At 41.6% G+C, this 12972-nt stretch overlaps 1 protein-coding gene across 1 annotated transcript in view; it reads left to right on the top strand.

Moving 5' to 3' along the window:
- The window catches only part of pou4f2 (POU class 4 homeobox 2), a 3214-nt gene extending 2035 nt beyond the window's left edge, over positions 1–1179 (top strand). The window contains exon 2 of the mRNA XM_035637896.2: positions 1–1179. This exon is cut by the window's left edge and continues 504 nt beyond it. Coding sequence (XP_035493789.1) covers positions 1–426 — 426 coding nt within the window. The 3' untranslated portion in view covers positions 427–1179.
- Positions 1180–12972: the final 11793 nt, after the last annotated feature.

Below are 12972 nucleotides of genomic sequence, written 5' to 3'. Positions count from 1 at the left end.
CGGATCAAACTCGGGGTTACGCAGGCGGACGTGGGGTCGGCGCTGGCCAGCCTGAAGATCCCCGGGGTGGGCTCCCTCAGCCAGAGCACCATTTGCCGCTTCGAGTCGCTCACGCTGTCGCACAACAACATGATCGCCCTGAAGCCCATCCTGCAGGCCTGGCTCGAGGAGGCCGAGAAGTCGCACCGGGAGAAGCTGAACAAGCCCGAGTTGTTCAACGGCGCCGAGAAGAAGCGGAAGCGCACGTCGATAGCGGCGCCGGAGAAGAGGTCGCTGGAGGCCTACTTCGCCATCCAGCCGCGTCCCTCCTCGGAGAAGATCGCGGCGATCGCGGAGAAGCTGGACCTGAAGAAGAACGTGGTGCGCGTGTGGTTCTGCAACCAGCGGCAGAAGCAGAAACGAATGAAGTACTCGGCGTGCGTCTGAGCAGCAGCAACACACACACACACACACACACACACACACACACACACACACACACACACACCGGAGCGAACCGTCGCTTTGAACCAGCACCCACGGAACAAAAACAAAACGAGACTCGGGGCCGTTCAGAGACGATCTGTATCATAGTTCCTGATCTCACCCCCTTTTTTTCAATCATCGACGACTTTGTGCTTTGAACTTGGAAAAATTCCTTCAAAAAAAACAAAAAACTAAACTAAACAAAACTGAACAATGACTGAAACGCTCCAGAGAGAGAGAGAGAGGGGGGGGGGGGGCCACACACACGACCCCCCTCCTTCACACCAGTCACATCTTTTACCCGCTGAGAGGGAGATGATGTGGAGTCGAGTGAAGCATCGTTTGACAGAGCAAGTAAGAGACCACTGTTTCCACACTTACCTACTTCACCCCTTCTTTTTTTTTCTTCCTTTTTTTCTATATATATATATATATGTATATATATATGACTTATAACAGGACTCTATGCTTTCATTTGTACTCGAGATTGATTCCAAGGTTTTCGGAGATGACCACATGGTTTTCGTTAGACCCATGTTACTGACACACGGTGGGACCAGTTTAACTCGAAGCACTTGGTTGGTGACTATTGGTGTTTATATATATATATTTTTGGCTTATAGGATGAGCTATATTCGTTTTTCCCGAGTTCTTGGACGATGCAGTCTAACATTTAATTCAGGGTCCACGAGGGGGGGGGGGGGGGGGGGGGGGGGGGGCGACAACAACACACCACTGAAAGCTAATATTAGATTACTGCCAAATGACCCCCCTCTGTAAATGAATAATTTACCTGTCACACACTCAATTCTGTGTCTAAATGTGTAATTAATTCCACTTATTTTGTTACCATGTGCGTGATCTATAAGTCAGGGATATATTTTCGTGATACCTTGGGGAGGGGGGTTGGATTAAGGTTATGTAGGGTTTGTTTATTACGAGGCCTCGGTAATGAAAATAAAAGAAATAGGGACTCACTTGTAAGGATTTCGTAGAATTTCCCCCAAATTTAAAAAAAATAAATATATATATATGATTTCTTTTGCCGGCTGCAATAAGTTTACAATTCAGCGTGGGCCTGTATCTTATGAACTATTTATTGAGTGAGGTCATGTTTACTTCATTATATATTTATTGGGATTCCCCCCTCCCCTCCCCCTCGTTTTTTTTTTTTGCTTGAGAAAATCAAATTCAGACAGCGAGTTGAGCGTGTTGCTCTGGTTTCAAAGGGGCAGAGCGACTGTGAAATAACACACGGTCACAATTCTTTTTCATTTGAACGATTTCTAACGTTGAGATGGTACAATCGAGATATATATGGAGAGAGAACTCTCTTTTTTTAAATTATTTTATGTATGTTTTTCTCCTTGCTATTTATTTGTATAAATAGGCTGATGCGCGCGTCATTATGGAGTCGTTGCTTGTCCGAATCACCTTGTTTGAGTAATGTTTTTTTTCTTGAAAAGAAGCAGCTTCGTGGAAGTGTGCGTGTGTACAATGTAAATATTCCATTGGAACCAGTCGATGCACATAAATATATCCGTACAGGTTTTTGCTGTATTGCTGTTTTAGCTGAGGTATAACTTATTTCTGTAATGTACGTTTGCTTTAGGTTCCTGGTTAAATTATTCAATTAATTTATTACATCCATGTAAAAAAAATAATTTTTTTAAATTTATTTAATTATTGAATTGCAATATGTGTTTCATTAAAGAACAAACTTTAACATTTAATCGGACGTTTTGCATGACTACACTGTGTGACGTGGTGGCTCATCCTCCCAGACTAATATCGTTTTATTTATTCATCTATTTATTCATTTATTGATGAGGAGGAGGGAAACGGTTTAGCTGTGGGGCTGCACAGAGCTTGTGAAAATATGTTGTAGAATCTGAAGGCCATTTTTTCCAAAAGGTAACGTGATTTTGCAGATATACCCCCCCCCCCCCCCCAAAAAAAAAGGTGTCAGGTTTGATCTTAGAACAGCCGCCAGCCCCTGTCACAGTACTCATGAGCAAGACACCACCACCACCACCAACAACCCCCTCCCCTCCCCCACCCTATCTGCCCTGCCACTGTCTGGCCTGGAGATGAATAACTGAGACGAAAATGTAAAGTGTAATTATAAATAGCTTCTTTTCTTTTCGGTGCCTCTAACATCTGAGTGCACAGTTGCTCCTCCGGGCCTCATCGTGAAGCATGCAGGCCCCTTTGCAGGGTGCAACTTCTCTTCCTCTCGGTCCCCATCAACGTTAAGAGACACACACGTGCACGTGGCCTCCCTCCCCTCGCTGCCAAGCTTATGAGGCTCACTGTTGCCTTACCTGAGAGCAAATGCTAATATTCTATTAGAGTCTAATCAGGGGGTCTGTGGAGAGCTGGATGGGTCCCTGGAGCGCAGACTTGCCAGATGTCAGCCCGCCAGAAAAACAGCTCGCCTGCCAACGTGCCCGTCTCTATTTAAATACACACTCAGACGTGCTTTCGTATACAGCAACACACACACAGGCTTTGAAGCAACAACAAAAAAAAACACCTTTGGGTCGGAGAGCAGGGTTAAAGAAACAAAGAGGGCCCGTCATGTCCATGAAGCAGAGTTTGCTGGTTGGTTGGGGGCTTCAGGGGCCTCACTGACTAGGCGCAGCGCCGAATAAGCGTTTCAGCACCATGGACAGTTCCCTCTCAAATCTGCCCTTCACGTTAACACTGATTATTTTACGGCACCTGTCACACATTTTGCATTGAATATTGGTTTTGAAAATATTCTAAACTCCATTATATAACAGTGAGGGGGCAAGGTGATTTTTGCGAGGTACCATACTTAGTAATAATTAGCCACTTGGAGTTTTGACCCCTCAACAATTCAAGTGTCAAGCGATTTTACTTGGTTTTTTATGACTATGGAAATATTGCCATGCGCATCCAAGTGTGACATGACGAAATTGTTACTACAAAAATGTATTTCATTCGAATTTACAAATACCTTTATGAATTCATCAATAGTTATCAAAAAAGGAAAACATGGTAAAAAAAACTGTAAAAGCGACGACCACACTCCACTCATCCATAACTCTTCCGCCGCCCTCCTCGTGACAAATTAAGAGTATCAAAACGAGCCTTATTAACGAGACAGCCGTGATGGTTCATCAATTAAAAGATGCTCCGCGGTGAGTGCTTCTATAATTTCCCCCTAAATGAGCCATTCACTTTAATACGCTAATAAGAGCGAATTATTAAATTACACATCGAATTATGAAAAGCAGATAATTATGGGGAGCGAGTTAAGTAGTCATTAGCCATCCCTGTTAATTACCGCTGGTCAGGGAGGGCTGCCGCGCGAGGGTCTCGTCGGGAATTGAAAATTAACTTTGCGCAGGGAGCCTCGCTGCTGCTTGACAGACAGAACAGACAGACAGACAGACAGGCAGGCAGGCAGGCAGGCAGGCAGGCAGGCAGGCAGGCAGACAGACAGACAGACAGACAGACAGACAGACAGACAGACAGACAGACAGACAGACAGGCAGGCAGGCAGGCAGGCAGGCAGACAGACAGACAGACAGACAGACAGACAGACAGACAGACAGACAGACAGACAGACTGCTGCGTTCACGTTCACGTGTTGGGGGGAGAGAAAAAAAAAATCGATCTAGATTATTTGATAGCGAATCAATGTTGCCCCAGCACTGGAAAAAGAAAAAGAATACAAAAATAACACAGAGGCAAAAAAACAAAAAAAATAAAAACAAAACAAGGCCTCAGCACAATAAGGAAAATCGAAGGTCATATTTTTTTTATTTATATTTATACTGTATATATGCTCACACCATCCTACATGGGCCCTATATACATTGAGACGTACAAAGGAAAAGATACAGTGGGATCTTTTTCTACAAAACGAAAAGGGCAGCGCCGGTTCCTTTTGTTATAATTACGCCCTCTTTTTTATTTTTCTCTTATTTTCTCCCCCCACAACCCCCCTGAACATCCCCCCCCCCCTCTTTCACAGGGATACTGATGAAATTTTAATGAAGCCAGGGACTGTCGGAGCTCCGCCTGGGGACCCGAGAGTAGAATATTTTAACTGTACATTTACGCCAAGTGTCTGCCTTCAAAGACGCGCCTGCTCTCGAATTAGACGGACTGTGGGCCGTAAACTGCGCGCGCGCGCTCCACACATGTATATATATGTGTATATATATATGTATATGTATACAACCCTTTGTTTATCATGTGTTGGCGCAAAAAAAAAAAAATTGGGCAAAAACCGGTCAGGTGGAAGCGGCGATCGCCATTTGATAGTGTCGCCAATCAGTTGTTGTTGATGCAATATTAATCAACCATCGATAGTCATTAGTTTGTTAAGTGTTTTCTAGAAACTAATCGATGGGGGCAGCAACGGGTGGAGAGGAGGAGGTCGGTGGGATACTTTCTGATCTAGGACGGCGTGCAAAAGGAGGGAGAGCCACACTGTGAACCTGTCTGCCAATGAGATAGCTTCATCGCTCTCTCTGAAATCGCGCGCGCGCGCACGCACGTGCAAGCCACGCACGTGCAAGCCACGTGCGTACTCACGCAACGTAGGAGTTGGCGCCAGTTGCAGATATAGCCTATATACTTTTTATCCAAATACTGAGTATCTTCGTTTTGAACAATGGAAGAAAATTTAAAAAAAATCTTTAAAAATCCTCGCATTTAATTCTAACGATAGACACTTGAGGCTGAGCAGGAAAAAATTAAGTTGAGAAATTCCCGATCAGAGTCGTGACAAGCTTTACTTTTCTCCATTTGAAATGAAGCTGCAGGGCTTGGATACATCCATCCATCCAGCCCGGCTTGGGTACAGAGACAATAGATATTTCTGCAATGTGATTAAAAGTCAAACGCATTATGGGCCAGAAACAAGTTATTTATCAGTTTAAGTGTGAAATACAGAATGATTGTGGGGAAGAGGCCTGTGCTGCATGACCTTTATTTTGAAATCTAAAACACAGAACTGTATGTGTGTGTTGCACACGCTGGATGCTGTCTACACATGCGCATAGGAGGTCTGATGAAAAATTCATTAGGCCAATGTGTTTAAACACATCACCTTTATTTTAAGTCAATTCATGCATATATATATATATTTTATCTTTTAAATCGAGAAAGGCAAGGGTTTCTTGTAGATAGCTTGATCCCTGCACCCAGTGCAATAACACTGAAATAAAAAAAGTGAATAGCCAATACAAAAAAAAATATTTGAACAACCCACATTTTCAAATTTTCATTAAAAATAATAAGAAAAAAAATAGAATTTGAAAAAAATAATAAGTGTCTCTTAATTTAATGCCGTGGGAAACGTTCACAGCATTCATAACTAAAATAGCTCAGGGGCGTGATTAGAGGGTGGGAGCTGGGAGGCCACAGTCACCTCTGACATGTGGCGGCCCCCCCAACATAATGATTTAGATGCAAAACCAAGTTTCTCCTTTTTCCTCGCAGCATTTTTCACATATTTGTTACTGATGAACACACAGACGTACGTTTAATTTCTTTGAGATCCCATATTATAATTCTTTGCTTTGTAGATTTATCTTCACTGGCCATAGAGCCGACATCGATTTATAAATGTGTATTTTTTATTTTATTTTATTATATTTATATTAAAATGCTTTTGCTTCAGCGGAATACCATCTGTACCCTGCCCTAATCTGTAGCAATACAACTATCTTCAACATTAGACTTTAGATTTCATCAAGGACAGAGTTAACTGTGTTCCGTAAAATTAGCAATTTTGGAAGTAATAATTAAACATTACGTCCAGTTCAGAGAAGTCATCCGAATATGGGCTGGGACCAATAACCTTGCTGATTAAAATTGATTTTTAATGAAGATTAGGGTTAGAGTTCTCTTCCCGTTCCCAATATGATAAACCTTCTGCAATAAGTCTTCTTACAGCTAGGGGGATAGTGAAAAAAAAGAAACGCTCTTCAAAGAATTTTAGTAACATTATCATATTTCTGTGAATTCGTCATTTGCTGATTGTCATAATATTGTCAATAACTGAGCTGAAAATAAAGAATGAAGTCAGGTGGTTACATACCAAGACCTTTGCGATTAATGAAGAAGGCGACTGAGTTCATAGATATGAAAGTACAAAAATCTTCGCACAAAGGATGTTATTTAAAACTGATCAACAAATATGAGATAAGACAGGAGGGGTATATAATAATAAATTACATAACTGCTTCATTAATTGCTAAAAATGCACTAAGCAATCTTTCATAGTTGTTTATGTCAATGTTTGTGTAAAGATCACTGCGCATCACATTTAACAGTAACAAAGAAAAAAACGGATGAGTTTGATCGCATGCACCTTCAAATCAAAGTGTATTGATCGCAGCAATATTAAATATTCCATCGCTCACTCTGTATATGATAATACATGTTACAATGTGACCCTGGACCTTTGACATCCGAACGGCAGAGCTCAAGTTGTCGGCTCCTTACAATGCGTGTTAGCATCTAAGCTGTTAACAAAAAGTCTTTTTCATTCAATTCATCTTCACCACGTCTACTCAGTCATGTATAATGACCTGACGTGTAGACCGAGTGTCCTCAGCTATCAAATATTTAACATCAGAAGCATGCAGTATATGCACCTTCATAAACAGCCAGGTCTCTTCCTCACATTCCCCCTTTCACCTGATCAGCTTCTCTGCAGCCACCGAGTGTCAGACTGGCTGCCTCTCAGAGGCTTTTTCGGTGTTCCCAATGAGTAAGTTGTAGACCTTGCACAGATTGGACCTTAATGAGAAGGTGGTTGAGCTGTCTGGTGGATGTGTGTTCATTGGGCTTTGACAGCCGTGCTCTGTTGCAGATCTATTAATCATACCCACAAGGAGTGCAAGTCTCTCTCTCTCTCTCTCTCCCTCCCTCCCTCTCCCTCCCTCACTCACTCTCTCAGTTTTCAGTTTATACAGAACAGAATCATTTACATAAAGTCCTTAAGGCAAATAACTGTTGGGGGCTCTAATTTATATCTGATCGAAAATTAGCCGTCATTATGCGCACCATTAGCTGCGTCTTTAATGTGCTTCTAAGCACCATTTGTCAAGCAGCTTGTTAATATCCTTCAAGTCTTTAAAGTTGAGAGCTCATTAAAGACTGCTGTGCCTGCTCCTGATGCTATTTCATAAAATTCTGTGGGAAGGGACAGACCATTTAAAAAGTTTTTTTTTTCCTCTCTCCCCCTTTCTTTTTCTTTTTTTGCAATGACATTGTCCAAAAACAGAAAAAGACAACACAGTGCATGTGCTCGCAATGCGTACGACTTTGACACTGGAAGACAAAATGCACAGTTTCAGCTTAAAAACACGAAATAAATTTGACTATTGTCAGATGATGTATTTCTTTAACAACATGATCAAACCGCTGCTTATTATCAGGAAAACCATTGCTCTTTTGTCCAAGACTCAAGAGGTGAAATCAAATGTACACATCAGAAAAGCAAATGTACCTTCTGCATATAAACTCTGTACTCAAAGTCGTATCTCCATAGTCGTCTTGCCCACAGCCCATAACAGGAGACCCTCACAGGCCCAATCTTTGCCTATGGGTAATGGGAGTTATGCTGCTTTATTATTGGTTAAAACTCCCAGTGTCCTCAGTCTTTTTTTTCCTCTCTCCCTCCAGTATAACAGATTCCTCCAGGCTAAAGCAATAAAGAGAGTAATTAGAATGCTAAAGACAGATGTAAATAAAGGGAATGAGACAGTGGTGAGGGATGAGGCGTCTAGGTCACACACTCTCATCAAAAACCCAGTTGGTAGCAAATGACACAGCGTTCAGTGCCAGAGGCCCGGGGCTACTGCTGCAAACCAGAGGACATAATGGACTAAATTATGGCCTCAATGGCTATGCATCTCAAAGCACCAATAAGGACACACACACACACACACACACACACACACACACACACACACACACACACACACACACACACACACACACACACACACACACACACACACACACACACACACACACAACAAAAGCATTACGTAATGTATTCCCATCACATAGCATACCATAAAAAATATATATTTTTGTTATTATTACTATTATTATAATTATAATTATTTAGCGGTATGGTTTAGAAGTCGACCCTCATAGAAATAGTGTTAACTGCCTTTTTGAAGCTCCCTATAAATCCACTCGGGTTATGAACTAGCATTTTTTCTCACCAGCAACAAAGGATTACAGTTTGCAAAAATCGATAGCTGATTTCATTCTCGGCACAGTCTGAGGATTTCACCAGTACTGTATTCATTCATTTAGAGGAATGGAATTTGGGAAAACAAGATGAATCTCATTGGATTAGAGGAGGAGCAGTGTGTGAGCCGACCGCAGCAAACATCGACACTATACACTTGAGATTACAAGCATGGGCGAGGGGGTTGGGCTAATTAAAATATTTGCATTATTAAAAATACATTAACGACTAGAATGCCATCATATTTAACAACATGAGACATTAATAAATTAGCCAACTTTTGGTGGTGAAATAAATCCCCTCTTTATATGGGGCTTCAAGGGGAATTCCAGTAATTTTTCCTACTGCATCACCGATATTACTCGCAGCCGTTTAGTATTGTACTCGCGTCATGTTGCAGTGTCGAGAAAGGTGACACAGCATCTTGTATTTTGTGTGATAACTGTCATATCTTGGACAAGATGATTGGACAGGAAGAAAAGGAAAAACAAGGGGTCATCATTATGCTGAATCGCCACGACTCATCAAGATATCCAAATAAAATAAAATTAGTCTTCATGGCTGGTGTGAAGGTTTTACAGCAAAGAAACTGAGGCTGTAGGCTGACGTCGATAAAATCTTCTTGGTGTAAATGTTCTTTTATGAAGATATCGACATAAGTTTTATACATTTTCTATAGATTAAACTTACATTCAATTTAATTTAATTCAAATGTATGTCTATTTTCACCTCATCTAATCAATTAAACATCAGGCAAATCATGGTACCTTATCACGTTAATATATACAAATCCTGTAAATACAGTATTGCAATTAAACAGTCCTGTTTACCAAACCGGACCTATGAAAGTGAAACATGCCTCAGTATAAACATCAGTGAAAAATCACTGTTTGTCTGATTTTTTATCATCCTTTTTCATAAAAATTCACTTACAGAAATTACTCGTTTCACATTTTTGAATTTACCTGGTTGTGTGCACATAAAACTGCGATTGCAGTATTTCCGACAGCACTTGAAGGCAGCGTTGAATGGCCTTATCCTGGGTGCAGACAGTCAGCTGCCAATCATGCTGGGAATGAGCCAACAGAAGATTTTCAGCCAGACATTCCCATCGATGGCCGGCTACCAAAAAAAACCCCCCAATACATGGTCAAATATGCAGTATGCAAGTATAAACAGAGAAAGAGTTTCCTGCAGAATTCTAAATCTATTTACTGTACAGAAATGCATTTTAAAAAAACCCAACACCGAAAATATCTCTCAGAAACACTTTCCCTATTTCTGCTTGACCATCAAGAGGATTTACTGTGAAGGAAATTGGAGGTATGTCACATTTTTTATTGCCAGTGACAAAAGTTACATGATCTTGTCATGCAAATTTCCTGCTGGAAGTAATGTCTCAGCGAAAGTGAGTTGATGCCACCCTCTACATTAGGTCACGCTGCGCTGTTGAAACGTGTGCTTCTGCGGTGCCTTTGCAAAAAGGTTGATTACTCTGGATATATTTCTCCTGCCGCTCGGGGCTATTATTGCTTGAGATACAGACTACAGTCAGAGCCCTGATGGAGCGATCCTGAATGGGAAACGTCCCGGGTAAGACCATATAAAGTGATTCAATGTGAACATAAAGAAATGTTAATGATCATCAAAGACCTTTGTGTTGGATGGCTTTCCTCCCAGTCACACACACACTCTCTCTCTCTCTCTCTCTCTCTCTCTCTCTCTCTCTCTCTCTCTCTCTCTCTCTCTCTCTCTCTCTCTCTCTCTCTCTCTCTCTCTCTCTCTCTCTCTCTCTCTCTCTCTCTCTCTCTCTCTCTCTCTCTCTCTCTCTCTCTCTCTCTCTCTCTCTCTCTCTCTCTCTCTCTCTCTCTCTCTCTCTCTCTCTCTCTCTCCTGTCCTTTTTTTATTTCCTTGTCTCACTTTCCAAGAGCACCGACAGTGTGAGCGTGTGCAGATTGCTCTGCTTTCCATGGGAACATTCTGAGGGGGAAATAATAAACCCGACAGTCGACTGGACGAATAAGACGCACCGCCGAGAAATAACCCTGTTTGCGAAAAGGACCCCCTCGCCCCCCCACCCACAATTTATTCCATCAACATGCTCCTTTAAAATCGCTAATATTGACAGTGCCGCTTGCCGGGCAGATCTCCGTGGCGGTGCTGTGAAATGTGGCAGGCAGACATAGTTTCTGACCTCTATATAGCAGCGTGGAAGGACCTCAGCCGCTGTAAACAACACTGCAATCAGTGTCCCATCTGCTCCCATGTCCCACTTGTGTGGATGCCTTTTCGCCATTTCTTTCACCCTCTGCCAAGTGGCTGCCTCAGGACATCTAACCCACAGAAAAGAGCTCATTTACCCGAGGAGGAAAGAAGCAAACTAGATTTTTTCTGGAGTGTGGTTTGCTGACGGGGGAAACTTGGCCGTGGCCGCTGTCGGCAGAGTTGCACATGGCTCCAATATGCAAAAATATGCCATTGTACGAAAACAACAGTTCCATCGATCTGAGCTACAACATTTAAAACAAAACAAACGGTGATTGACAAAGATCATGCAAATCACCAGCTATTGAGGCAGCAGTGACATGTTGTGTTAACCTCTATTAACCCCTATACAGGCTAATGATGCTTCACAGGGATTATATGATGACGGCACTTAAGCGACATACACTCCAAAAGGTAAGTGGTGTGACTGCTGTTCTAGTGGAGCCATGTCCCTGAGTGGGTCCCTGTTTTATCTGTACCTTGCATGAACACAAGGACACACTCTTTCAGAGCTGCCACAGTTAATAAATGAATCGATTATTGATCGATGAAATCGATTATTGATCGATTACTAAATTAATCGGCAACAATTTTGATAAGCGATTAATCGTTCAAGTCGTTTTTATGTGGGGAAAGGTCAAAATTCTCTGATTTCAGCCTCTTAAATGTGAATATTTTCTGGTGTCTTTGCTCCTCTGTGACAGTAAACTAAATATATTTGGTGTGTGGACAAAACAAAACATCCTCTCGGGGCTTTGGAAAGTCAATCGACATTTTTCACCTTTTTATGACATTTTATGGACCAAACCACTAATCGATTAATCGCGAAAATAATCCAGGGATTAAGCGATTATGAAAATAATCGTTAGTTGCAGTACTACACTCCATGCTTTTCAACCGGTCGACAGTTGACGGTGGTAACAGAGAATTGTAGTGATTAATCAGTAGTAAACATTGCAGATTTACCATGGTTTCTCTTTTTATTGGCTTTGTAAATGTTTTATGAAGGAGATCCATTGATCACACTTTTTTTGTGGTCTTCAAGAAACATTTTTGTGTGATCATGCAGTAAATCAGTTTTTTCTTATTGTACAATAGACATTTCACAGGTAACCTTCAGGTTCTTTTGTTAGTTTTTTCCTTTACAATCAATGTAAATTATCGGAATCATTAGAGAAACTTACATTAAACTAATTACAATAAATTGTGCCTGTCATATTTTCTTATTCACCTTCACCCTTTTAGTTATGTTGCTAGTCCAGAGCTATTATGCTTAAATTGGCGCATATGTTTATAAACTGTAAATGTGTAAAACATATTTGTTAAGGACTTAATCTATATTACGGTGTTCATAATGTCAAGCTTTTTGACATAAAATGCTAATTACCATGTTGCATGCTGGGTGTTTAAAGAGTGAGAGCACATTAATTAACCATTTCCATATATTTGGGTCCTAAAAGGGTTTTCTCTTAAATATGTATGACGATGAAGACGATAACATGCTGCCCTTGCCACCCCGACACAGAGAGGTCATCATGCCTCAATCAATCCACGCTCCTCCGCTCTGCAAATAATTGCCTTATGTTTCTATAATCACAGTATAAGATCTTTACAAGCTCTTCGTGTAGGGTTGGGCAGAGGCAAACTTTGTATTCTGAATGCATAATCCATGTATAAATATGCCTCACACCAGAGCCCTGTGTGTTATCTGATTTGAGTGGGGGTCAGAGCCACCTGTATTCCTGTGGGTGGGATTGTGGAATTGCAGGAGATTTGATTGGAGCATTATCCCGACATGAGGGCCCTCCAGAACTCCTATCTGTTGTTCTCCCTACTCATTTACTTTATCAGTGCACTCCTGTAATATACATAATTCACACAACCGGGGAATGTCTTTGGGCTCTGAACCACCTGCTGGCTTTTATTAGCTAATTAATGGTGATTTATCAGAGCTGCTAATTTCAGTGGGGCTGCTTGCCTCCAGGAGT

Source organism: Scophthalmus maximus, chromosome 8 (assembly GCF_022379125.1).
Source record: "Scophthalmus maximus strain ysfricsl-2021 chromosome 8, ASM2237912v1, whole genome shotgun sequence".
Taxonomy (NCBI): domain Eukaryota; kingdom Metazoa; phylum Chordata; class Actinopteri; order Pleuronectiformes; family Scophthalmidae; genus Scophthalmus; species Scophthalmus maximus.
The sequence above is the reverse complement of the archived record's forward strand: the minus strand, read 5'-3'. Positions and strand labels throughout refer to the sequence as shown.